Raw genomic sequence first — 24,845 nt, 5'->3', positions numbered from 1 at the left:
TTGTCCTGCTCCTGCCCTTCCAGACACCCTGTGAAAGGAAAGGGATGTTTTCCAGCAAGACTGATGCTGTAATTAGTCAATTTGCTAATAAGCTGAGGTGTGAATGGCTTTCTGTGAGCTAGGAGGAGCAGCTGTCCTGCAGGCACAGCCCTCAGTGTCACCTCCCCAGCTGCCCAGCTCCTGATGGATGAGCTCTCCAAGAGCGGTGAAAAGGCTCTGGTGACTTTTGGGGAGGGAATGTTTTTGTGAATGGATCATGACACAAGCATGGCCTGATTACCGAGCTGAGCAGCTCCCTCCACCCCCCCAAAAGCCATGTGTTAGCTGCGTCTGTCACTGCTTAGCTGTCACAGTACAGTCTGGGACAATGCTCCAGTTTTCCCAGGGGATTCTCAGCAGAAAAGAGCACACTAGAAAGACATACAACGTCAGAGCGTGAGGCACACTCACCCAGGAGAGATGAAGGCAGAGGAGGGGGAATGACAGGCCATGGGGAGCTGCTGGGAGATGCTAGCACAGGCCTTTAGCATGGGAGGGGCATCTCCACAGCCCAGGGCTGCTCATTCCCAATTACCCTGCTGCTTGGGGGATGCACCAGACAAAGTAAATAACAGACTGGAAGGAGAGGAAACCTTGTCCTCCACAGCCTGGACCCACCCTCCTCCTCCTCCCTCTGCTCAGCAGAGAGAACTCTCCTCTCCCTTCCTCCTCTCTTCTCACAGCAGGCAGAGACAGACCCAGCCTGGCCCCAGCTGCCCAGAGATAGCAATGAGGTCTGCACACATGAGACATGACAGCATCTTCCCTCTGTTTTTACTTTTTTTTTTAGGTATCAAATCCAGCAAAGCCCAAAGCTCTTGCTCACATGCTGTTTTTGCAAGTGATTTTATTTTAAAACCGGAACTCGAGTTCTCCATTTGTTTAACAAGTCCCCCCCTCCCTTTTCTTTTTTTTTAAATAAAATTAATTTATTCTACACAACAGTAAACTCTTCCAGACTCTTCCCTATTTACAAATTAACATTTTTTGCTTGCAGATCATTGCTTCCCCCTCATTTTCCTATCCTGTGACACAGAAAGTGAGAAACAAAGGCAAAATCTGAAGGTCTGTAAGGCAGTGCTCCCCTCCAGCCTTTTGGATCCCACCCTTGGGGCCTCAGTGAAGAACCAGAGTGATGATGTCTGTCAGGTCTGGAGATCTCCCCTCACCCACCATGTGTGCTAAACCCACCAACTAAGAGCATCCAGCCTCTCCCTGTGTTGTAGCTGGGCTGAGGAAGGGGAAATACCCTCAGCAGAACAAACTGCTCCTGCTGCCCTCTGAAGGGACATGTGTTTGGGGAGAAGGTGGCAACTGGCTGCAGGAATGGGATCCACCAGGATCGTCTCACACATCCATGGGCCAGAAAGGCAGCTCTCACATCACAGGAGGAGGCAAGGAGCCTTGGAGACACCTCCCCTCTCCTCTTGTGAGTCAAGCACTGGGGACACGCTTTGCTAGCTGAGGAAAGAAGGCACCTAATAAATAAAAATTTGGCCCAACCCAATTCCAGGCAAATTCAAGTTTTTTTTTTTTTTTTTTTTTTTTTTCCTGAGGTTGTGGCTCGGCTTGTACATCTTTAAACTAAGTGGTAACTTCTATCTGGGTATGGTAGGGTCTGCTCTATCTGGAGACCTGTCCAGACCCTCCAAAGCCACCTGGCTCAGGTCCTATGAGCACTGTCACTCCCGTCACTGCCACATGAGCAGCCAGGAGTCCTGGTGCTGGGTAACACAAGCTATGTCAGCCAAACCAAGGGGGTGTGCAAACACACACCCTGCCCTTCTGGAGGATCTCCTACCCCATGAGGCACAAACCATCCTCAGGGCTTCCATGACCTGTTGGAAAACAATCAGTGTAGTGTTTCTATTCCTGGGAGCCCAGCCAAGGAGGAATACCTGCTTTTACCTGCAAATCAAAGCTGTTTCTCACCTCTGGACACAGCCCCTGGCCTCTGCCTGACCCCCTGAGACATCCTGAAAGACCAAAAACTGATGCAAAGAGGAGGTGCTGTCGTATTTTCCAAGGTTTGCCTTGAGCAATGGAAAATATTGCCCAGCTGTGGCAGAGAGCAGGCAGAAGGCTGATACCCTTGTGAAGAGCTTAGGTTTTGAAAAATCAAGGAAGAAAGGGAGGATGGAAGGGTTATCCAGGGATTCTCTGTTAGTACAGCAAGGAGAGAAAGGAAACAAAGGAACAGAAAAGGCAAGACAGCAGGAAAACCCTTCCTTGAATGCAATTCATTAAGCTTTGGACAAAAACCTTCTTCTGTCAGAGGGTAGGAAACACGTGCCCCAGAGGGAGCCCAAAAGCCAGCCCAGATAAACCCTCAGGCCTCTGCAGCAGCACCCTCTCAGTGCTCCATGTGTGTGAGAAGAGTTTCTGCATGGACATCTGACACATTTCCATGCTCATCCCAAAAGTCCCTCGGCAGCTGGTTTGCAGGGCAATGGTGCCAGAAGGATGCTGGCCATGCTGGGCTCTCGCCCCACAGGGGACATGCCAAGGTGCTTTGGCTGGAGGATGGAGCCTGTCACAGCTTCGGGTGCCATCCCACAATGGTCACACCCAGGAGGAGATGCAGGGAGCCCAGCTCAGCCCTGGGAAAGCTCTTGGTCCGGAGGGAAGGAGAAGAGGCTGCAAGCTCTAAAATGGCACTGACTCTTTCAGCCTCCCACACCTCCAACACTACCCCAACCCTGGGGCTGGCGCCAGGTCCAGCTGGGACATTACCCACCGCTGACACAGCTCCCAAAAGCAGCAGGAGCGAGGAGGACATCCCGGCTGGGTGGCTGGTGGTGGCAGGAGGAGGTGGTGAGGCCGGTGCAGCGGCGAGGGGCACGGCTGCCCCGCTCCCCGCACCATGCAGCCCCACACGGGGGCTCAGTAGAAGGAGTACTGGTTTTCCACCGCCCGGGTGCGGCTCCGGGCGCTGTCAGCCTCGTGGTAGTCCTCGGCACCGGCGGCAGGAGGCTCCGGCCGGCGCTCGGCGCTGTCGCTGCGGCTCCGGGGGCCCAGGGCACCCTCCAGCCGGTGGTAGGGTGCGGGCACCGGGACAGTGGGGGTCACGGCCACCCCCTCAGCGGGTGTTGGCACCGGCGGGCCTGTGGGTGCTGTGCTGCAGAAGTAGTGTGGAGGTGGCAGGTCGACCCGGCAGCCGGGGGGCTGCGACACGAGGGGTGGCGGGGGGCCGGTGTCTGCAAGGGAAACAGGAGCTTGAGCCCTCCGGTGCTGCCTGTGGGCTCAGCCCCCTCCCTCTCCATCCCTGACCTGTTCTTCTCCAACCCTCCTTCCCACGATCTCCCAGCATAGCAGGATGCTCCAAGCCTGCAGATGTCTCTGCTCCTCTCCTGCCCGAGCCAGGGCACTCGGACCCACAGCCAGGGACAGGGTCACACCGACACAACCCTGCTGCTGCGTGGGCCTCAGTGCCCACCTCGCACCCACCCTGGCACACCTCCAGAGCCACACACATCAGCAGGGCACTGCTTTAGGGACGGAATCCCATGGATCTGCCCTTTTTAGGGACAAGATCTCAGCCCTCCCTGCCCAGCCCTGGCACCTACCGGGCTGTGGGCTCTGGGCCACCACGTAGCTGCGGAGGGTGATGTCGGCCGCGCCGCCCGACTCCAGCGGGATGGGATGCGTGTGGAAGTGGCGCAGCATGTCAAAGATGGTCTGGAACCAGAGGTGCTGCACGTGGCACTGCCCGCTCTCGTTCAGTGACAGCCGCAGGTGCTGCAAGTGCAGGAGACAGGGCGTGAGCTGGGGGTCGTGAGGGCGAGACCCACCCCTGCAATCTGCAGGCGCCACCTCCATCAGCCAAGGGAGGTTTCCTCCTAACACAGGATTGTTGTGTTTACTCTGCTGCAGGGGGTTTCCTGTAAAACCTCACTTGCTGCATCGCCAGGAGCAGTTTGACCCCTCCTGGGAATGAACACCATAAAGAAACACAGAGAAGGCTGTTTGGGTATAACCAGAGCAGCTGAAGCTCTGATCCTGGGGTCACAGATAGCCTGGGAAAGCCTCTAGTCCACCTGAAATACTTCTTGCAAGGTCACAAGAACAGGCAATCTCTGCTAGAAAAGGGACCCAGCAGAAAACTGCTTGTGGTTGGTTTTTCAGTGCATCTGCGTACTTCAGGACACAGAACAGACAAGGAGAGGGCAGGGGAAGTTGTGCCAGGCTAAGCCCCCATGGGTATTTATCCATATGCTCACATGACAGGCACTGATCCAGTTGGGAAAGTAGAAGGATGCAGAGGGGTCTTGGGGCACGAGGGCAGGTGGTCCTGAGGAATGTCCTGCTGGGGGTGCAGCTGCCTGCAGAGCTGCTGTATTTGGGTTCACCCACAGAACAAGAAGGAACCTGAGGTTCTGGGCAGAGCTTGCACTAACATTCACAGAGAAGCAGAGGACACGGAGAAGCAGAGGGTGCCCACCTTGGCTTTCCCCTGGAAGTTGAAGGTCAGCACATACTCCCCTGGCCGCGTCTCGCTCTGCCGGATGACGAACAATCCGTGGCTGCGGGCGCCCCCGAAGAGCACCAGCTGGGCTGCCTTGATCCGTGACAGAGTCCCATGGAACCAGGGGAAGTCAGACAGGTTGATCTCTGCCTCAGCCTCGCTGTCCTCCCCTGCCCGCAGGGACAGCAGGTTTTTAGGGAGCACCTGAACATCACCCCCTCTCCTCCTGCCCCCTCCTCCTCTCCCTCTGTGCACCTCCAGAGTGAGATGCTGGGGCTGCATCCTGCATCCCAGTACCTGTGAGGTGCCCACCAGCGGTGGGGGAGGATTCCAGCGTCTGCAGGAAACTTTCCAGTGGGACGTGGGTGAGGAGCTCCCCCAGGGAGTCCCTGCCCCGGCTGTGGGGCACAGGGACAGAGGTGGCCATGGCAGTGCTGTGAGCGCTGGGCAGGGCACATCTGTCTGGTGGCCTGGGTACCTCTGGAAGGGAGATTGCAGAGGGATGAGTTCATGGCTCAGCATCACTCACCATCACTGGGCAAAGCTGGGGGCTGTCCTGCCCTGCAGGCAACTGCATAGGATACCCCTGGATCTCAGAGGCACCTGAAGGTTAGGCTATGTCTCTGAGGGACTCCCAGACTTTCCCAGATGTAGCTCCTTACCATCATTCAGGAACTCACAGCTGGACGAGGTTGTCCTGCCTGGAAGACAGGGTCCTTGTGCACAGGACACCAGCTCAATGTCATCCCCACTGTCCCTGGAGGAGAGCACAGACAGAGACACACACGTGTGGCACCTTCACTCACTGGCATGGAATGGGAATTCACAAAATTCCAGTGTGATCCAAGAGCACATCCTATTGCCCCTGAATTCCTCCCAAGGGGTTGCCACTGCACCAAGACCATTGAGAGGCAGAGCAGCCACCAAACATGACTTTTTGAGGGTGAGAAACCAGCGTGGGAGGGATTAAACCCTTGAAAGCCCACACTGCACGGGTCATGCTGGTCGGTTCCAGCTGCAGGATTTTGCTGCAGCCTTGTGGGTTTGGAAGGAAAGCTGTTACCCTGACTCTCCCTGCTTTGTTTTGCACCCACACACCTTCCCATCCGAGGGCGCTTTCACTTTCACCCTCTGCAAAGGGAATTACCCAACCACGGGAATGACATCCCTAAAAGACACAAAACGCTAAGTCAGGAAGCCTGGAGCAAGGCAAGCAAGTGGGAATAGAGCCAGGGAGCCACTCAGAGCATCCCTGTTGCCAGCCCTCCTCGTGCACTTCAGCACCCTTCTTGCACAAGCATCCAGCTTGCTCCACATCCTATTTTTATCCCAGCCACCAGCAAGAGTCTGGAGCTGCCCACAGCACTCGGCTGCTCTTGCTTCACACGGGCCACGTGGGCACAGGCAGAGGGGACACGGCTGCTGAATTATTTAGTGGCCAGTGAGTGAATCAGCCATTGGGAGTCATTCAGCTGCAGCCAGTTAAAAACAAGAAGGGAGGAAGGAAAGCAAAACCAACGGCGCTCTGCAGAAAAGCCGTCGCTGGGCGCTCACGCGGCGGCTCCAGCACGCAGCCCTTGGCAAAAGCACGGGGAGCTGATTGAGAATTCGCTCTTGGCACCGAGCGTGTGTGTCGGTGTATTAAACAGCTCATTACTATTTGCTCTGGAGTTCATTATTATTTGCTTTACAGTCACGTCCGGAGGCCAGAGCGGGACGGCGCTGGGCGCTAAGCAAACAGAAAGGGCTGGGAGGCTGCCGGGGCAGGGCGAGGGGCTGGCGCGGTGAGGCCGGCGGCTCGAGGGGAGCACGGCCGTGGTGCTCAACTCCAGCTGGAAAAGCAGCACTGAAACATGGAGTGAGGGGAAAAAAGGCCTTTTCCCAACCTCACATCAGCAGCCCAGCCTCAGCAGTGCTTCTGCACTTACAGAATCACAAAGTGGTTCAGGCTGGAAGGGAATTTAAAGCTCATCTCGCTCCTGCCATGGGCAGGGACACCTTCCACTAGCCCAGGTTGCTCCAAGCCCTGTCCAGCCTGGCCTTGGACATTTCCAGGGTTGGGGCAGCCACAGCTGCTCTGGCAATCCTTGCCAATGAATTACAGATTTCAGAAAACAGCAAAAGGAGCAAAGATGCAGCAGCGCATCCTCTCTGTGAGGTGCAGCCTCCATGGTGACCAAATGCCTCTCTCTAGCAGGAGGGGGCAAAGGCAGCCTGGAGGGAGGAGAAGCCTTTCCAAGCCTCTGTTCCAGGTTTGCTTGATGTTTTCACTGCTAAAAGCATGGGCACCTGGTTTTTCCAAAGCTGTGCCAAGAAAGGCAGTGCCAGGGTTTCCCCAAGGCTGGGCCTGTCTGAGCCAGCTGAAGGGCAGCAGCACCAGGCACACAAACCTCCCTAACACAATTTGCTGCATGTGCTGACGAAACAGCAGATGAGAAGTTTTGGCTGAGTTATGACTCCAGTGACAACACTGATGCCACTGTGATATAAATACAAATAAATCAATTCAACTGGCAGAATCTTAAATATATCAGGGATGTTCAGCTGGAAAGAAAACATGGAAAATAGCTCAAATATGGTATAAAAGCTTCAGAAGGTGGGTGTTAGGATGTTCCTGCTTTGAGGCTGCATTTCCAGGTCACCTGCCTCTGCCAGGCTGAGGGGACATGGGACAGAGAAGGGTGAACAGGTAGCCAGTGCTCTGCACCCCTGGCAAACACAGGCTGCTATCTCTGCCTCCAGACCTCTGCTGGTGTGAGCTAGGCACTTCCCAAGCAGAAAAAATTGCATCTAGGTAACAGCCTGTGCTCAGGCACCACAGCTTGGCCCCACAGAGCCCCTTCCCCAGCAATCCTTACCCAGGGTCGATGCAGTCCTGGATATCAGCCACCCACGAGTGCTTCTGCAGGGAGTCGATGGTCTCCAGGATGTACTCTGCCCCGTTCTCCACCTGCAGGCCATGTGGGATGCAGTCAGCTGTGCCAGGGTGCTGCCCCCCACCCCGAGGCAAAACACACCCACAAGCCAGCCAGACTCCCTGAGCAGCACCCCAGCTGAGCAGGAGAGAATCAGTGTCCCACCCCATCCCAGCACAGGGGTGCTGAGGGTGACCCAGAGGCTCAGTGTCCCACCCCAGCACAGCACAGGGGTGCTGAGGGTGACCCAGGGATCAGTATCCCACCCCACCCCAGCACAGAGGTGACCCAGAGAATCAGTGTCCCACCCCAGCACAGAGGTTACCCAGAGGATCAGTGTCCCACCCCACCCCAGCACAGGAGCGCCAAGGGGTGATCCATAGGATCAGTGTCCCACCCCATCCCAGCACAGGAGTGCCAAGGGGTGATCCACAGGATCAGTGTCCCACCCCACCCCAGCACAGGAGTGCCAAGGGGTGATCCATAGGATCAGTGTCCCACCCCATCCCAGCACAGGAGTGCCAAGGGGTGATCCACAGGATCAGTGTCCCACCCCATCCCAGCACAGGGGTGCTGAGGGTGACCCAGAGGATCAGTGTCCCACCCCATCCCAGCACAGGAGTGCCAAGGGGTAACCCACAGAGAAGAATCCAAGATGACCCCTGACCAAGTCTGGAGCTCAGAGGAAAACCCCATCCCACTGTTATCAGCAAATACATTGCAAGTTTTTTACAAGGTTTTTACAGCCTCTATGGAAAAAACACACCTAGCTGGCAGCATCGGGGTACATGGCATTATGCCCAAGCACAGACAGCATCCCTCGCTCCTGGGGCACCTGTGTCCCCTCAAAACTAGCTCTGCACAGGTACAGCAGAAGCCACACTGCTCTCTGCCCCAAAACCCTGCCAGATGTCAGGAGTTTAAAACTTCTCCTCCATTATTTGTTCTGCCTGCTGGTCCATGAGGCCTCTGATTTCTGATTGCAACAGAGTGGGAGAGAAGCCCCCTTTCACAGGTGAGGGAAAAAAAAAACAATTAGGACACAGAAGAGCCTCCAAACTGTCCAAAAGGCCAAAAGGAGCTGTGCCTTTCTGGGTCTGGGCAGAACCCAGAAGCTCCACATCAGTGGACTCAGATGCCCTGAGATGCTGTGTGCCTCTGGCAGCTTTCCCTGCATCCCTTCTGGAGCCTTAAACATCATGTTCCCGAGGTGGCAGAGCAGCCCTGACTCCAGGAGGGTGTCGCACTGCCAGCTGAGACAACCTCCAAGCGAATTAAATTAATCACAAACAACTGAATCACCATCCTGAAAATAAGCAGGGAGGGCAGAGAGCAGAGCCCTGGCTGGGGCTGAGCAGTGAGCTGGACCCTGTCCTGAAAAGAGGTGGAGGGGAGTAGCAAAGATCCTCCTCTCCAGTTTGTTTAACTTAAGAAAGGCTCTTGTCTGGTTTTTTGAGGCATGAAGCTGATGTGGGAGATGGAGCTGCTCACTCATGCAGAGCATGAGAGCAAGCAAAGCACGTGCAGGGCTTGGGTATTTTGCAAGCACCTGCTTGTGCAATGGAAAAAACTGCATGTGTTTGGTGTCTGATGGGCTCTGGGGACATGCTGGCTGCTCATTTTTAGGCAGGAACTGTTTCAGTGTGGTCTCCCCAAACACGGCAGGGGCTTTTTTACCCATCATAACCTCCCTAAATGAGGCAGGGCTTTTCCACCCATCATAACTTCCCTAAATGAGGCAGGAGCTTTTCTACCCATCATAACCTGTGTGTTGTGTGTGAAGACTGAGATTGGGCTCCACATCACACAGAAAGGGAAACCACAGCACCCAGCTTGCACACCTAACCTGCACGCCAGGACCGAGGGTGCTTCACCCCCTCTGCAAGTCCAGCCAGCAAAGGGGGAATGGGAGAGCAAAAAGAAGGACCCAGGCAGAAAATGAAGCACAAATAATAGTGAATGTGAGAAAAAGGGGAGCAGCATCCTGTGCCAACAGCCAGGAGGGGAGAGCAAATCCTGGCTGGGGGGCTCCATGCCATGCTTGCTGCCTCAGCTCACTCAAAGGATCAATTGTGATCAATTCCCCTGTGGCAGGGTGAGAGCCAGGACAGGGCAGGAGCAGGAGGTACCTGGTAAAGCAGGTGTTTTCCAGCTGGCAGGGTTTGGAGCATTCCAGAAGTGTATTAAAGGAATGGCTGGAGCAGTCACCAAGCTGTTAGCAGTGGGAGAGGAGAGACTGTGTCTGGCTTCAGAAGATGGAACAGGGCAGGTACAAAATTTTCCTCCAGCAGCCCAAGAAATCAACCATCACAAGCCCCGAGGAGGCATCCCAGAGCTGAAACCCCCCAGAAAGGATCTGTCATGACCAAGCTCATCTGCTCATGCTTGTGACAGCCCGAGGGATAGGGAGAAGCAGTGGCACATCCTGGGTGTTGAACAGCTTTGGACAATGATGTGACAGATTTGAGGTGGGGCTTGTAAGGGGATCTAGAAAACGTGATAAGAAGTAGTTGATGAGCCATATTCCAAGAGCAGAGATGGATGGCTGATGGGTTGTCAATGGCCAGTGGGCAATGGGATGTGCTCCTTCCCATCAAAGGCCTCAGTGATGAGCACAAAAGAATGCGAGGATGCCTGATCAATTCATGGATGACATCACACTGCAAGTGTGTTGGAGGACCAGGCAAGAATTCAAATGAACTTGTCAGAGCTGAAGTGGAAGAAGCAGCTGAAAGCAGCCTCCAGCTCAAGGACAGGGTGAGCCCTGGGCTCAGAGCGATCGCCGTGGGTGTGTGGGCTGGGGAACCACGGCTCGGGAGCAGTTCTGCAAAATCCATCCCAGAGTCACACCAGCCCACAGGCTGCATGTGAGTCAACATCATCGTCACGGCATGAGGAAAGCAACTGCATCAGCCTGGGCTGGACAGAGAGGAAGAAGAAAGGAGAAGCAATCCTTCCCATCTGCTCTGGGCCATGGCCCCATGTACACTTTGGGGTGTTCCATCTCCAGAGCCTGCAAGGAATGCAAGGGGGACCTTGGGCTGGTCAGTCTGGAAAATAGAAGACACTTGAGGTTGGCCTTTGAGGCACAGAAACAACAGCTGAATGAGCCTCTGTGCCCATGGTGGACACTGACCATTGCTGAGGCTGAAGAGCAAAAAGCCCTCGGGGGAAGGGAAGGTGCCAAGAGAAGTTGTGTAACCTTGACAAGGAGCTGGATTTGATGGAAAGAAATTTCCCCTGGGAGTGTGTTCTGGGGCCAGGTGGATTTCAAGGCTTGGGAGCTTTCACAAAGCCAGGCTCAGTCTTCCTCCTCTTTTCCTTTCATAGTTTTCTGAGCTTTCAAGCAGATTCATTCAGCTGGGAGGCCTGGCCTCTCTGTTCTGCTTTGCCACATGCTCTTGGGGAGAAGCATCAGGGAGAGAGGGAGTTTGTTTAGAAGAGGTAGAACACAGAAATACTTGAAATCTAATGGTCATGGTGTCCAAGACCCTGCAGAATTCAGCCCTACTCTGCCATGACAAGCTGTTATCTTCCAGCAGAGGAGGCAGCATAGAGCTAATTAATTGCATGATATGGAAAATTCTGAATAAAGAGACTTTCACTCTCTGCTTATGGCCCCAGCCTCATGTGTGGCTGATCCTCAGGGTCTTACTGGCCCCACAGAGTTGTTCCCATAAAATCATTAAGGCTGGAAAAGATCATCAAGTCCAACCTTTACCAGATGCCACCTTATCAACCAGACCACAGCACTAAGGGCCATCACACTGTGTCAATGGAACAGCCACCACATGTCACCGATCCGGGACAGCAGCAGCCACAAAACCACAAGCAGCTGCACCCAGGAGCATCTTCCCTTGCAGGTTGTTTCAGATCACTGATTTAACCCATCTCCTGGTGACACAGAGAAGCCAAACCCCATGGTGAAATCCAAACAGCTTGATCCCAAAACACCCCAGTGTCAGCTGGAGCAGGCAGGGATCCTGTGGGGACCATTTGTGCTGTTGGCATCTCAGCTCTGAAAGCCAAGGCAACGGGCCCTTTGGGGACTGAACCTCCTGCACTGCAGGGTGCAGGTGCAGAGGGGAGTTCCTGTAGGGATCCACACCCTGCTCTCACCTTTAGGACAAAGGTGTTGTCTTTGTCAGGCATCTCCAGGGGCATGGTGGTGCGCACCTCGATGATGGCCGACAGCGGGATGCTCACCTTGGGTTTGGAAGCCTGAGAAAAGAACAACAACAACAACAACAAAAAAAAAAAAAAAAAAAAAAAACCAAAGAAAATAAATTAAAAGAAATCAATGAATAAAAAAAAAAAAGTCACTCAATTGAATCAAACTGTCCCTGGGGACAATGCAGCAGGGCTCTCAGAGGCAAGATCAGCTCAGCCTGTATGGTTATTACAGAGGGGGAATAAACAGCATTGATTTCCCTCCCGTGCCTGATAACTCTGAGCTCTGTGAATTAAACCAAGAGGAGGCCCAGTGGAAGGCAGGGAGGTGCTTTTAACTGCCAAACCACCCTCCTTGCTCCAGTGCAGGCTGCTGTGCCAGCTCTGCCAACACCACTTAATTTCTCTTCATTTTCAACCCTCTCCCGATGGAGAGAGCTGTGCTGTCTGATGGGGGGAGCTTCCCATGCAGGAAGCAGCTTCGTTTCTCCAGCACAGGAGCAGAATTTCAACCAAGCAGCTACAGTGCAGCAGCCTCAGCCATGCAGGGAATTTTAATTACATTAAAATCAAGAAAAATGAATTTCCCCCAGGGCCCCTGGCACCCGCCGGAGCCTCGGTGGGGAGGCAAGACCCGGTGCCTCCCACTCCAAGTGTTTGCTGAGCAACAAATTCCCCAGATATTTGTTTTAATTATAACAAATCCCCACAAAGGAGCTTGCAGAGCTGCTCTCCAGGGCTGGTCCCCTCCAGGGGTCTGGGATTTGGAGCACTGCAGCTGCAGGAAGCAGAGATGAGATTTAGTCACCACAACCTGCGCCTGGTGCCTTGGATGCAGTGGGTGGGATGAGGCCAGCAAGGAGCTCCAGGCTGCAAGTTACCAATAACGGGCTCAGTTCCCATTTTTATTGGGAAATAAAAATAAATAAATCCAAGACAGAACAGAAACTGCTTTTTCCCTTGCAGGATGTTTCGTTTCTGCCAGCCCCAGTGCTGCCTGCAGACACGTCTCAGAAGGCTCTGCCCATCCCTGGGGAATTTTTCCATCTCGGTGTTTGCACAGGAGAAGGTCAGAAAGGAAGCAGCAGCTGCTTCGAAAGGAAGGGAAACAAGGTGATAATTCAGCCCTGAGCCAGAGAAGGGTCTTAGAATCACAGGATGGTTTGGGTTGGAAGGGACCTTAAAGATCACCTCATTCCAACCCTCTCCTCTCCAGGAGGGCTCTTCCCTTTAAAGGTTTAAAGACATGGCCACAGTTTTTGTAGGGTCTATGTGAAAACAAAGCTGTGGGCTGCTGAAGCAAAAAGCAGTTTTTTTCCAGCTGTGCCAGACTGGTGCCACTTTTACATTTGCCAGATGGAAAGCAAGATGGGATGAGAGGAGAAAGCTGTAAACCAAAGTGGGGTGTGATTATAACAGAAGAGCAGACAATGTTCATAAAAGTTGCCATAAAATAATTTCAAAATTGATTTTTAGAGGCAAATCAAGATACGCTAAAAAAGGAATCCCTCTATGAGCTCCCTCTTAAATGTTTTAAGAGCAGCAGCTGTTCCATTTTAACCCAAGTTTATTTTCTCTTTGGTGCAGCTGACAAACCAGGCTTCATCAGATCCTCCATCCACGGAATCACAGAATGGGTTGGAAGGAACCCTTTTCCACCCCCTGCCACGGGCAGGGACACCTTCCATTAGCCCAGGTTGCTCCAAGCCCTGTCCAACCTGGCCTTGGGCACTTCCAGTGATCCAGGGGCAGCCACAGCTTCTCGGGATAACCTGTGCCAGGGCCTCAGCACTCTCACAGGGAAGAATTACTTCCCAATGTCCCACCCATCCCTATTCTCTTTCAATTTAAAGCCATTTCCCCCTGTCTTGTCACTCCATGCCTTTGTTAGATGTCCCTCTCCAGCTCTCCCATAGACTCCCTAGTGGGCACCATGGACATTGGGGTTGTTTCCTTCCAGCCAGGACCCTGGGGAAGCTCTCAGTCCAGCTCAGAGCAATGCCCACCATCCATACCCATGCTGAGCTGCTCTCCAGAGAGATGCATTCGAGTTTAAACTCATGTTTTATATTTTCTCAAAAGGTGAGAGGCACAGACCAACACCAAGAGTGCAAGGTTCATTTTGGCCTGCAGGTTGGATGGTTTCAAGCACATTTTCCCATCCATTTGCACCTCAGCCACGCAGTACCAGATCTCCCTCCAGACCAGAGCTGGATTTCAGCCTAGCTCAGCAGTGGAAACAAAAAAAAAAACCCCAAGCAATGCCCCACTGCTGCTTCAATTTCTCAAAAAAACAACGGTGGCCATAAGCCAGGGCTTACCTTTGGAGGGACATAAAACTCCAGGAGGAACCTCTCTCCTTCCACCTTCACCGCTTTCCGGAGCAGGAGGCGGCACTTCTGCCACTGCGAGCTCCCCACACAGTTCGTGTCATCGGCCACCATGTAGCGCAGCGTCCCCTCCCTCTGGATGTCCACCAGCTCCACCTTGGACGAGGGCACCTTGGACAGGCGCAGCTTGTGTGTCCATTTCTCCCGAGGGTCCCCAGGCTCCTTGCCCCCGGCCGGCCACGGCTCCCTGTCGGCTCTGCGGCCGCCCAGAGCGGCCTCGGCGCCCGGCTCCGGAGAGGATTTGCGGTGCCACATCTCCTTCATGCCATCCACCACGCACAGGCTCATGTTCCTCAGGGAGAAGCCTTTCTTGAACTTGGGCTTGGCAGCGGCGTGGATGGAGACGTCCTCCGAGCTGCGGGACTGCCCGTAGGAGGAGACCTTGTGAGCCTGCACCTGCTGGGCTGGGGTCAGGTACCGGCTGGCGCCCAGCGGGGCGTCCATGCTGTCCAGAGACTCCGTGGACGTCTCCTCCTTCCTCGGGGTGACCTCCCGCCCGTAGGGGACGTGGCAGTTCTGCAGCCCCACGAAGGGCACGATGTTGTACTTGGTGGGCGAGTCAGACACGAACACCCGGCTGACCTCCAGGCTGAAGATGTCCAGGAAGTTGGCGGTGAAATGGTGGGAGAAGGAGGTCTCTGCCCCGGGGGTGTCGTAGTGGGGGTTCTCCTTCAGGAACTGGCAGAACTTCTGGGCAAAGTCCACGGCGGCTGCCTGGGCGTGCAGCTTGCAGAACTCCCTCCAGTCGGGGAGCGGGGAGGAGGGCTCCTGGCACAGGGCATCGCCGTTCATGGCTGCTCCATTCCACCTGCCGGCGGGCTGTGGGACAGGGACACGGCCTGAGTGTGGCACGGACACGGACAACCCATCCCTTCCCCCAAAATCAGGGACATGAACAACCCATCCTGTCCCCCAAAAGAGGGACAAGGACAACCCATCCTGTCCCCCAAAATCAGGGACACGGACAACCCATCCCATCCCCCAAAAACAGGGACACGGACAACCCATCCCGTCTCCCAAAAACAGGGACACAGAAAACCCATCCTGTCCCCCAAAAACAGGGACACAGAAAACCCAGCCTGTCCCCCAAAAACAGGGACACAGAAAACCCAGCCTGTCCCCCAAAAACAGGGACATGGACAACCGAGCCTGTCCCCCAAAAACAGGGACATGGACAACCCAGCCTGTCCCCTGACAACCCATCCTGTCCCCCAAAAACAGGGACACAGACAAGCCATCCTGTCCCCCACAAATGGGGACATGGACAACCCAGCCTGCCCCCCAAACAGGAGCATGAACATGGACATCAACCCTGATCCCCAAAATGGAGGTCAGCCCTAGCCATGATGCCAGAGCTGATCTGCAGTTCCAGTGCAAAGGAAAAGTGTCTGTGTTGCTCTCTCTCCACCACATCCACTAGGAAAAAATCTTGGCCCTGGCAGCAGCCATAAATTGTACTTATTTTACCATTATGACCATGCAAAAGCTTTATTGATTTCTCATGAAACCGCTAAGGAGTCCCCAAGCGGAGAAGCCCAGGGGCGTTTGCCTGCAGGATTCCTCTCACTCTGTGTCTGCCTGGGCTTGGCACAGCTCTCCACAGGGGCAGGGAGCACTGGAGTCCTGGAAGTATCCACCCAGGGCAGCACGCTCCCCCTGCACCCAGCAGCTGGTCCCTCTCTTTCTCTCCAGTCTCTATTTCTGCTCTCATCCTTTGCCACATCAATTTTGGGATTTCACCCTCCCCTCTGAGCATCAGCTGACAGATAACCCAGGACAGGTCCTCAGCAGAGGACAATGAGCAGGTGGGCTACAGGGGGAAAAGGAACAGAAGCCAGACCCAGGAGCACACCAGAAGCTGACAGGAGTGACAGAGCAGACCTGTGAGCCTTGGGAGAAGCACCACTTTGCCCAACCTCCACACTGGTCCTTCTCCCAGTGGCTGTGAGACTAGCAGGGTATGTGTACAGTCCAGCTTGGTGCTCATGTTGCACTTCCCAAATCTCTACCTGGCAGCATGAACATCCTCCTCCGGGGGACCCCAGCAGCGACTGCATCTCAAAAATCACCTCTCAGTGCCAAAACTGCTCATGGCTGCTGGTGCTGGTGGGCCTTGGCTGGGGCACTGCTGAGCCCATGACCCCAAACACCTGGTCCCTGTGTCCAGACACCTTCCTTCCTCCATTCCAAGGGCAGCAGGTTGGCAAATCCACCTCAGCTGGCTCAAACACTGAGCCCAAGGGTGCCTGTGGCTGCCCTGCTCCAGGCAGGGATTGTGCCTGTGGGATCCAGTTCTGGAAGGGCAGGACAGTTCCCCCGGGTTTTGCTGTTCTCCATTGACAGAGCAGCTCTTTCCCTGGATTTTGCTGCTCTCCATTCACACAGCAGCTCTTTTGCTGGCGAGGGATTACTCCTGCTAATAAATCACGCGCCGTACCCCGCCAGCAGCTTACACGGCCAGTAATTAATTACTGCTCGGATGAACGGCACAAGCCACGGGATCGGGACAGGCACTGGGGACTGGCATAACCTGCTCCTTATCCTCCAGACCCCAGGCAGGACTGAGCCCTGAAGGCTGGGATTCAGAGCAGCAGCTGCAGCCAGGAGCTGGTTGCCAAATCCTCAGCACATCCCTATGGAGATGAGTTCTCTGGGAGCACCATCCCAGAAAGTGGCTCTCAACACACCCCCCCAAACATAGAGAGACTCACACAGGCAACACAATCCCACCAGAAACATGACACATGTGGCATTTCCTCACCATTTTTCAGCCCAGTGCCCTGGCTGTGCCAAGGAGGCACTGAGGACAGGTCACACACAGGCCTGCACTAGCTCCTCACATCCCACAACATCAGCAGAACTCCAGCTCCTGCAGAAATCCCTGGCAAAGCTCTCCCCAGCATCACAGGGCTTTCCCAGAGACCTGAGCAGGGAGCCATGCCAGCTGGGAAAAAACCCATCCCTGCAGTTTAGGAGCAGTGTCTGAATTTCCCCAAGAAACATCAGCAAAGCAGCAGAAAAGGCAAAGCCGTTTGTTCATTCGTTACCCGCCCAGCAAATGAAATTCCTAATTATCCATCCATCACCAAGCAGAGGATTTAAAGACTCTGCCCTTTGAATTGAAAATTCACAACCCCAGCTCTGCCATGGCCCAGGAGCTGCCCTGGCACCAGGCCACGGGCCAGGGGTATTTGGGCTCAGGGAGAAAAGGGAGATTAAAAGGAATCTCCTGCTGCCAATCCAAGCAGTCACAGCAAGAGCAAGGGAGAGGGAAAGGGTGAAAGGGGAAAAGAGCAGCAAGGGACTTGTGGGGGTAAGAAAAAGCCCCTCAGTGATGGGTTTATTTGCATCTTCCTGGGGTCTTGACCCCCAGGGTCTTTGCTGGTTTCCCTCCCATGAATTTGGGGGAAAACACAGGTCCCCGTCCCTCTCTCCAGGAGGGACTGGTGCTCAGGGCCTGCCTGTTTGAAACCAAGGGGATAGCAAGCTAACAGACTCTGAGAGGTTAAGGGAATAAAAAGAAGAAGAAGGAAAAAAAAGGCACTTCAGAAAAGAAAGAGGCCCAAACAAAAAGCCTCAAGGAGACCCAGGCATGGCAGCCGGGCTCGGAGACGCACACACAGAGGCATCACAGCATCTTCCTTTCATCTGCATGGGGATGACAGACTTTAAAAGGCCAATTTATAAAAATGAAGCCTAGAGGAGAGACATCTGGCAGGTCTGAGGAGGCGGCGGCAGGGATTACTATCCCTGTGTCACATATCCAACCCCCCCTGCCCGGAGCACAGCCAGGAGCCCCAGCCAGGATCCAACAGCACGGGCTGGGAGTCAGTGGGGTGGTTTAAGGGCAGCCCCTGGGAGTGCAGAGCCATCCCCGCCCCTGATTCACCTGATTTCTGCAGGAAGCAGGCTCCCAATTATCTGTGTAGATTTACCTTTAATCTGGATGCCTGCACTCCCCTCCATACCAACAGCTCTGCCCCACTTCTTGAAATAACTTGTCATGCCACAGACAGCATCCCCGGGCAGAGCGGTGGAAGTGGAGACGAAAATAAGCTCACGATGAAAATAAGCAGCAAAATCTGCAACTGCTTTTTGGAAAGGGCCATCCCCTGCCAGCCCAGCTTCCTGAGGGCTGCAGCGCAGTCCAGGCACCTTTCTAAGGAGCCAGATCCCTTTGGAAGTGCCATCAGCCCACTCCAGAACTGGCTCAAGGGCCACAGCCTTGAGTCCCTGGCCTGGGTGATGCAAGAGGGCAGAAAAATAAATATATAAAATGGGGTGGTTTGTTGTCAGGAAGAAGCCATGGAGTGGCAGCCACAGCATAAGGTTAGTGACAGGCTCCTAACCCACCTGTACGAGTCCCCAAACTCCTCCCAGGGCAGAGCTGTGCCTGCTGCCTCTGTCATTTGGGAAACTGAGGCAAAACTTGAGAAGATAAAAATAAAGATCTTCTGTGGTTTGCCAGGTGGAAACATAGGCTGGGATGACAGGTGGGAGCCAGCTGCTGGCAGAGATTTGGGACACCTCTCCCACCAAGGTGTGCTGAGGCATCCCCTGCTCCGGGGAGGAGGGGGCACACAGAATACTCTGAAAGTCGAAGCAAAGCTACTGACCTCAAGAAGAAACGAAATTTAAACTGTCAGCAGAAGCGCAGGAGACCATAAAAAAACAACTCCCCGCTGAAGCAGGAGTCAGGGAGCAACAACAAAGCCACTGGGATTTGCTGAACCAGAGGCGTGGGGAGGAACCAGCATCTAATGAGGTGTAAATAACCCGAATGCGCAAACCCGGTCATGGGATGCCCAGCACGGCCGGCTCTGATGGCTTTATTTAAGGAAACAACCCTAATAAAGAGATGTTTCCCTTCCGCCCAGCACAGCCAGGCTGGGACAAAGTGATCCGAAACTCAGTGGGGGGAAAGCAGAGTCTGCTGGAGGTTGTGAGCAGCAAGCTGAATCCCTCCATCCATCCATCCATCCATCCATCCATCCATCCATCCATCCATCCAAAGGAAAAGGCGGCGCAGGAGGCAAAGCCTGGCTGCTGGACAAGGAGATCCCAGGCCAGCAAGGCTGCTGGCTTTCCAGCAAGATCGATGCCACTCAAAGCTGCAGCTGGTCACCCCAATCCCGCGGGAATGACGTGAGGAAAGCCAGGCACCTGCTGCCCCAGGAAAGCGCCTGACCGAGCGTGCCGTGCCAGAGGAGATCCCCGAGTCACGAGCAGGGCGCGGAGCAAGGCGATACCCCCGGCCCCCGAGGGATGCTGCTGGCACACGGCAGCTCCCGGGGAGCCTGGCCACAGGGACAGCGGCCAAAGGCGGCCAGGGGACACAGCAGCACGGCCGGACCGCCGGCAGGACACAGGCAGGGCCACCATCCCGGTCCTGCTGTGCAAGCACAGTGGGGTGAGGCGCGCTAGGAGCTGCTTCCCCACATTGCACAGCTGAGACCAAGTGACCTCCCTCTGTCACCTCCAGGAGCCTTCCCAGCCCTCGAGCTTTAGCAGAGGCTGAGCAGAGGGAGAGAAAACCATAGGGAACAAAAGCAGAAGCCACCTCCTGCTTTCACACCCCCCTGGACCCTTGACCACAGCCCTGGCATGGGAGAAGCTGATTACTCTCCATGCACTATTTATACTATTGTGACCTTAAATCAGACTGCCTGTCTGAACCAGATAGAAATGGAAACGTTCCTCTCATTTACCGGCCATCCCACTAAAATATTAACTGAACAGCATTTTGGCCTCCAATTTTATAGTCAAACCACCTGCCTTGAACAAACCCCTCAGCAGGAGCATGCTTTAACTCCCTGCCCAAAGGCAACTTCAGGGTCTACCTGTCACCTGCAGCTTAGAAAACATTTTTCTGGAGTGAAAATGCTCCTTGTGTTTTTTTTCTCCTGCACAGTGAGGGGTCCCACTGGCCAGCCCAGCTCTTAAAAAGGATGACCCAAAGCACCAGTACTGCTGGGTGGACAGGACAAGGTTTTGGGTGGAGGTGCTGATGGGACACATCTTCAAAATAAAAAATGGGCAAGAAATGAACCTTTCCTTCTCTTGCACGTAAGGGTGTCCCCACAGCTCTGTGTGATATCCTGATTCCAACCCCACAGGAACCAATGCTCCTGAAAATGAGCAGATGGGCCCAAGGTAACCCCCAGTAAAACCTGAGATTTTCTCCATTTCCCTTTCCCATTTTCTCTGACCATACTACAGGGTTGTTCCTCTCCCTCCCCTCCAAAATCCCACACGGTGGATGTTGTACTTCCTGTGCTGACAGCTGCTGGAAAATAAAGACAAGTTCATAGATAAGATCCACTGGATCTTAGATAATCTTTTCCCTGAGAAATTCCATCCAGCTTGCAGGGAGCGACTTTGTCAGCCCATGCACAGGGCTGGAGCATCATCCAAGCCACTCAACCCACTGGGTACCTGCTGGTGCTGTGGGACCTGGGGGACACCTCAGCACCCCAGGGTGCAGTGACAGTGATCAGGAAAGCTTTGGTGCATCTGGGCATCATGAATGCCTCCTGGGGCTTGGAGGCTGTGTCTGGGAATAAAGCAGAGACACCCCCTTCAATGCCCCAGAGAAAAAGCTATTGGGGAAAAAAAAAATAAAATTCAAGCCCCAGAGCTTTAGGCGAAGGATGTCAGATGCTGTTGTCCATTCCCCCTCATTTGGATTCCACCTCACGTGCCTGTCTCCAGCCAGAGAGCTTCCCACAGAAAAAACTACCCAGTCCAAAGTCTATTTTTAACCACCACAATAGCAGAGCCTCCCCCGAGGAGCAGCAGAAGCCCTGTCCCCAACCAAGCAATCTCACATTTCCCTCGCTAAGCCTCGATTTCCTTCCGGCCCTCAGCCCACAACAAAACCCTCCTCCTCCTCTCGCCTTCCCATCCTTGGAAAACTATTTGCACATCCATCCATCCCCCTCCAGGCTGGCGTGCTGTGGGTGCAGTGTCCTGCACACCTGTTACACATTAACCACTGACCTGGTACCTGTGGGCAGACCCTTCCTGCACTCAGAAATACCAAACAGCAGCAGCAGCATTCATCTGATTCATCTGCTCAGCCCCCTCCCCTGCATGCACCCAAAACTCTGGGGATTTAAAGGAAAAGCCCTGCAACATCAACCCAGCTGCACTTCCCAAAGCAAGTGCAAACTCTTTAGAAGAGATTACTCCTGCCCTGGGGATTGTTGTGCCATGGAGGAGCTCTTTGGGGGTTTTGGGGGAGAGAGAGCTGAGTGGACACTCAGCAAAACAAATCCTGACGGATACAGCACAATCATCACTGGGGGATCCCCCATCATTATGTCAGTGAAACCCCTAAGATTGTTTTTCAATTACAGCACATAATAAACATGAGATAAAGTTACACAGTTGTGTAGGAAATTTTCTTATTATGTTTTTTTTTTTTTTTTTACGTTGCAGATCTAATTCCCCACACACATCACTGTCTCATACCCGCCTGCAAACAGCCTTAAACTGCTGCCTAATGGTATCTGAGCTGGGGAAATTCAATTCTACCCAGCGCCTCACCCAGGACTGCTACAATCACTGCTAATTGCTTAAGTGGTGTATTAAGCAAAATAAAAATTCCAGTGGGCTTTGAACCCACCCCCCCCAACCAGATGATGCCAAAACACCCTGTTACAGCTGCCAACCCTGGCTGGAGATCCAACCTCAAATATCCTTTATCTCTTCTCTGTGCAGGGATGCTCCTGGGCAGGCAGAGCTTCATACCCAGCAGGGCCATGACCAGGGCAGAGGGATTCACAGGTTGTGTCTGACTTTGCCACCCCTCTTGCCAGGGTTCTGGGGTACCATGGCAGCCCCCCTGCTGCCCCAGGGTCCAAATGCTGTCTGGACCCAGTGAAGCAGGGCACAAACAGATCCCCAGTGGGACCCTGGGGTGGAGGCACTGGGTCCCTCTCCTGTCCCCTCACCAGTGGGTGTGAATGGATGTGGGGGTCCGGTCAAGTCTCATCTCAAACCCAGACCCTGCATGAGAGCAAGCAGATTCTCCAAGCCCTTCTGATTTTCCCTTTAGCAAAAATCAGGTGTGGGATGCAGTCTTCCCTTTAGGCATGTTCTCTCCTCCTCTCCACCGTGATGGAGCCAGCTGGGACTGAATTTCTGGGGGCACACTGCCTGCACAAGGAAGTGGATCACTGAGCCAGGGACAAGTCTCCAAACATACCCCAGCACCTCAGTGGCATCCATGGGCTGGGAAAGCAGCTGAGGTCAAGTGAGGGCACCCACAGCAGCAGGGGAATGATGCAGGAACCTCGGGGCTGGAAGCACTGCCCTGGGGCACCCCAGCCAGCCTGAGTCAGCAGGGCCAGCAGATGTGCAACCATCATCTGGTTTCTCTGCTTCTGCTGGGAAGAAGAGGAGGAAGAGGAAAGGCACTAGCCAGAAACATCCTCATCTTGAAGACATGGGTGTTCTGCCTCCAAGGAGGAAGGACAAGAGGAGGCTGGACAAGACCACGCTGCAACGAGGGTGCTCACAGTCCAGGAGAAGAGGGGACAGACCTGATGGCCCAGGGGATCAGCCAGAAGAGGTGGCCCTGCAGTCAAGCAGCCACTGCAGCCCTGAACCAGCTGAGGAACTCCCATGATTTTAACCCCACAGCCTTGACCAGGCAGGGATGGGACCAGGGCTGACACCCTCCTCGATGGCACGGGGGTCACTGAGCTGGCTGAGACAGCAGGCAGGGTAGGCAAACCTGTGTGCTCCCCAGGCTGGAGCAGAGAGGATTATGCAGCTTTTTTAAGGAAACAGTGGTAGCCCTGGGCTCCTCTGCTGTGTTACAGTGATGGTGAGACACTGGGAAATACCACTGAAGGGCACAGAGGAAGGTCCAAGGGCACTTGCCATCCCATCCGAGCAGACCTCCTGGCAGCACGCACCCACCCATCTGTACAAATGTGCCCTATCCACAGGGAAGGGGGGCTGAGCAAGAGGCTGTGTGGTTTAGGAGGACGATTCCCATTTAGAAAGGCATCCCCAGATATCCATGGTCCTTCCTCACTCTCCCAACAACCAAACCAAAAATGCTTATGAAGGGGAGTTCTGAGTAATCATAGAATCATTTCTCTTGGAAAAGACATGCAAAATCACCCAATCCAACCATTCCTCCAGCATTGCCCAAGCCCCCACTAACCCATGTCCCCTAGTGCCACATTCACACCTCTGTTAAATCCTGCAGAGATGGTGACTCCACCACTGCCCTGGGCAGCCTGTGACAAGCCTTTCAGCGAAGAGATTTTTCCTAATATCCAACTAAACCTCCCCCGGCATAACTTGGGGCCATTTCCTCTTGTCTAGTCAGCTGTACCTGGCTACAACTTCCTTTCAGGCACTTGTAGAAAGAGAGAAGGTCCCTCCTGAGCCTCCTTTCCCCAGGCTGAGCTCCCCCAGCTGCTCCTCATCCACTCAGACACAGGAGCAGGGCCCGGGGGGATTTTGGGCAGGGTGCTGGCGGGACAGGGACATTTTACCTCCTTTCCCGTTCCAGTTCACAAGATCCCCGAAGCACCGGCAGCGTGGCTCTTGCAGGTCAAATGCATAACTTCAACCGATCGATTTCCACACTGGAAGGAAGTACCAGAGCGACTTGGAGGGAGGGACCTGCAAGGCAAAGGTTCAGGCTGTCAATCCCCGGCGGCAGAGCAATATCCCCAGGCACATCTCACCTCCCCCAAGCCACAGTCCAGCAGGGCTCCAGCCTGCCTCCGCCAAAACCAGAAACGAGCAGAAGGGCCGGGCAGAAAGTCCCCCACGCCTGCCAGGGCCCTTCCCGCGGGGCTGGGGCAGCTCGGCAGCCGCGGCTGTCCCGGCCCGCGGGGACACCACGGCCGGGGGCACCGGGGCCGCCGCGGCCCCTCCGGAGCAGCCTGCAAAGCCAGGCAGACAACACCGCCGAAAATGCGGGAGCATCCGTGCGGGGGGCTGCGCGCTGCCCGTGCCCCCCGCCGGCTCCGCCACCCCCAAACCGCGGGGGAAACCCACCCGAGGCTGCAGCCGCCATCCCCGGGGGAAACCCGCATCCCCGGGGGAACCCGCATCCCCGGGGCAGCCCCCCGGGCCGGCGGAGCGCAGCCCCCCACCCCCGGGCCGAGCCGGGTCTGCCCCATCCCCGCCCGCCGCCCCGCGGGCCCGGGGCCGCCGAGCGGCGGCGATGCTCACCGGGAACGGGGGCCGGCCCAGCCGGGGGTGGGGGCGGCCCGGGGACCCTCCCGACCGCGCCGCAGCGCCGGGGGGCGGGAGCCTCCCCCGGGCGGGGGATCCGCTGCGGAGCGGGGCGGGATAACCGCGGGTAAACACCCGGTGCCGGTACCGGAGGATGCGCTCGCCCGCCCCGCTCGCTGCTCGGTTCGCTGCTCGGTTCGCGGCTCGGCTCGGCTCGGCTCTGCCCGGCCCGGCCGCCCCCCGCCCCGCCGGCAGCGCCGCCCCCCGCGCCGCCCCCGCCGCCTTAAAGGGCCCGCCCGGCCCCGCCGCCCCCGCCGCGGGCGGAGCGCGGCTGCCGCGGACAACGAGCGGCGCCCCGAATCCTCCCAGGGCTCCCCAGATCCTCAGGAAGAGCCCGCGATCCTCGGGTGGGCTCCCCAGCCCTGCCGTGGGCAAATCCGCGGGCAGCACCCGAGATTTTCAAGGTGCCGAGTCTGCAGGTCCCCCAAGATGCACAAATGCTGGCTGTGAAGAGGCTGCAGCCTTTCCTCACCCCGTCTATCACCCAGCGTTTGTCCTTGCAGTGCCCGGGAGAGGGGATTGGGGTGATCCCCCCACATCCACATTCCCAGGGGGCACAAGGCACGGAGGTGGGACTGGAGTGGCTCCAAGGGGAGTTTT

General features: G+C 55.3%; 1 protein-coding gene across 2 annotated transcripts; it reads right to left on the bottom strand.

Annotated features, from left to right (window-relative positions):
- Positions 1–866: 866 nt before the first annotated feature.
- On the bottom strand, positions 867–24,228 carry SH2B2 (SH2B adaptor protein 2). Of its 2 annotated transcripts, none has more exons than XM_077787492.1 (10): positions 24,183–24,228; positions 23,495–23,624; positions 13,911–14,798; positions 11,539–11,640; positions 7,363–7,454; positions 5,167–5,261; positions 4,802–4,984; positions 4,481–4,674; positions 3,606–3,777; positions 867–3,236 (listed from the first exon to the last, which is right to left on the bottom strand). In XM_077787492.1, exons 3-10 carry the CDS (start codon positions 14,769–14,771, stop codon positions 2,923–2,925), a joined length of 2,013 nt encoding a protein of 670 aa, XP_077643618.1. In that variant the 5' UTR covers positions 14,772–14,798; positions 23,495–23,624; positions 24,183–24,228; the 3' UTR covers positions 867–2,922. The 2 variants fall into 2 exon arrangements, with proteins under 2 accessions (XP_077643618.1, XP_021406623.2); XM_021550948.3 differs by lacking the exon at positions 24,183–24,228 and adding an exon at positions 24,006–24,028.
- Between the last annotated feature and the right edge of the window lie 617 nt (positions 24,229–24,845).

This window comes from Lonchura striata, chromosome 20, assembly GCF_046129695.1.
Source record: "Lonchura striata isolate bLonStr1 chromosome 20, bLonStr1.mat, whole genome shotgun sequence".
Taxonomy (NCBI): domain Eukaryota; kingdom Metazoa; phylum Chordata; class Aves; order Passeriformes; family Estrildidae; genus Lonchura; species Lonchura striata.
Note: the sequence above shows the minus strand (reverse complement) of the source record. Positions and strands in the feature narration are given on the sequence as shown.

Excerpts from the sequence above, each read along its gene's own strand:
- SH2B2 (XM_077787492.1), bottom strand. The coding sequence starts at position 14,771 with ATGAACGGCGATGCCCTGTGCCAGGAGCCCTCCTCCCCGCTCCCCGAC. Across the intron at positions 11,641-13,910 it reads AGTTTTATGTCCCTCCAAAG|GCTTCCAAACCCAAGGTGAG; the intron begins GTAAGCCCTGGC and ends TTCTTTTCTCAG. Across the intron at positions 5,262-7,362 it reads CAGGACTGCATCGACCCTGG|GGACAGTGGGGATGACATTG; the intron begins GTAAGGATTGCT and ends GCTCTCCTCCAG.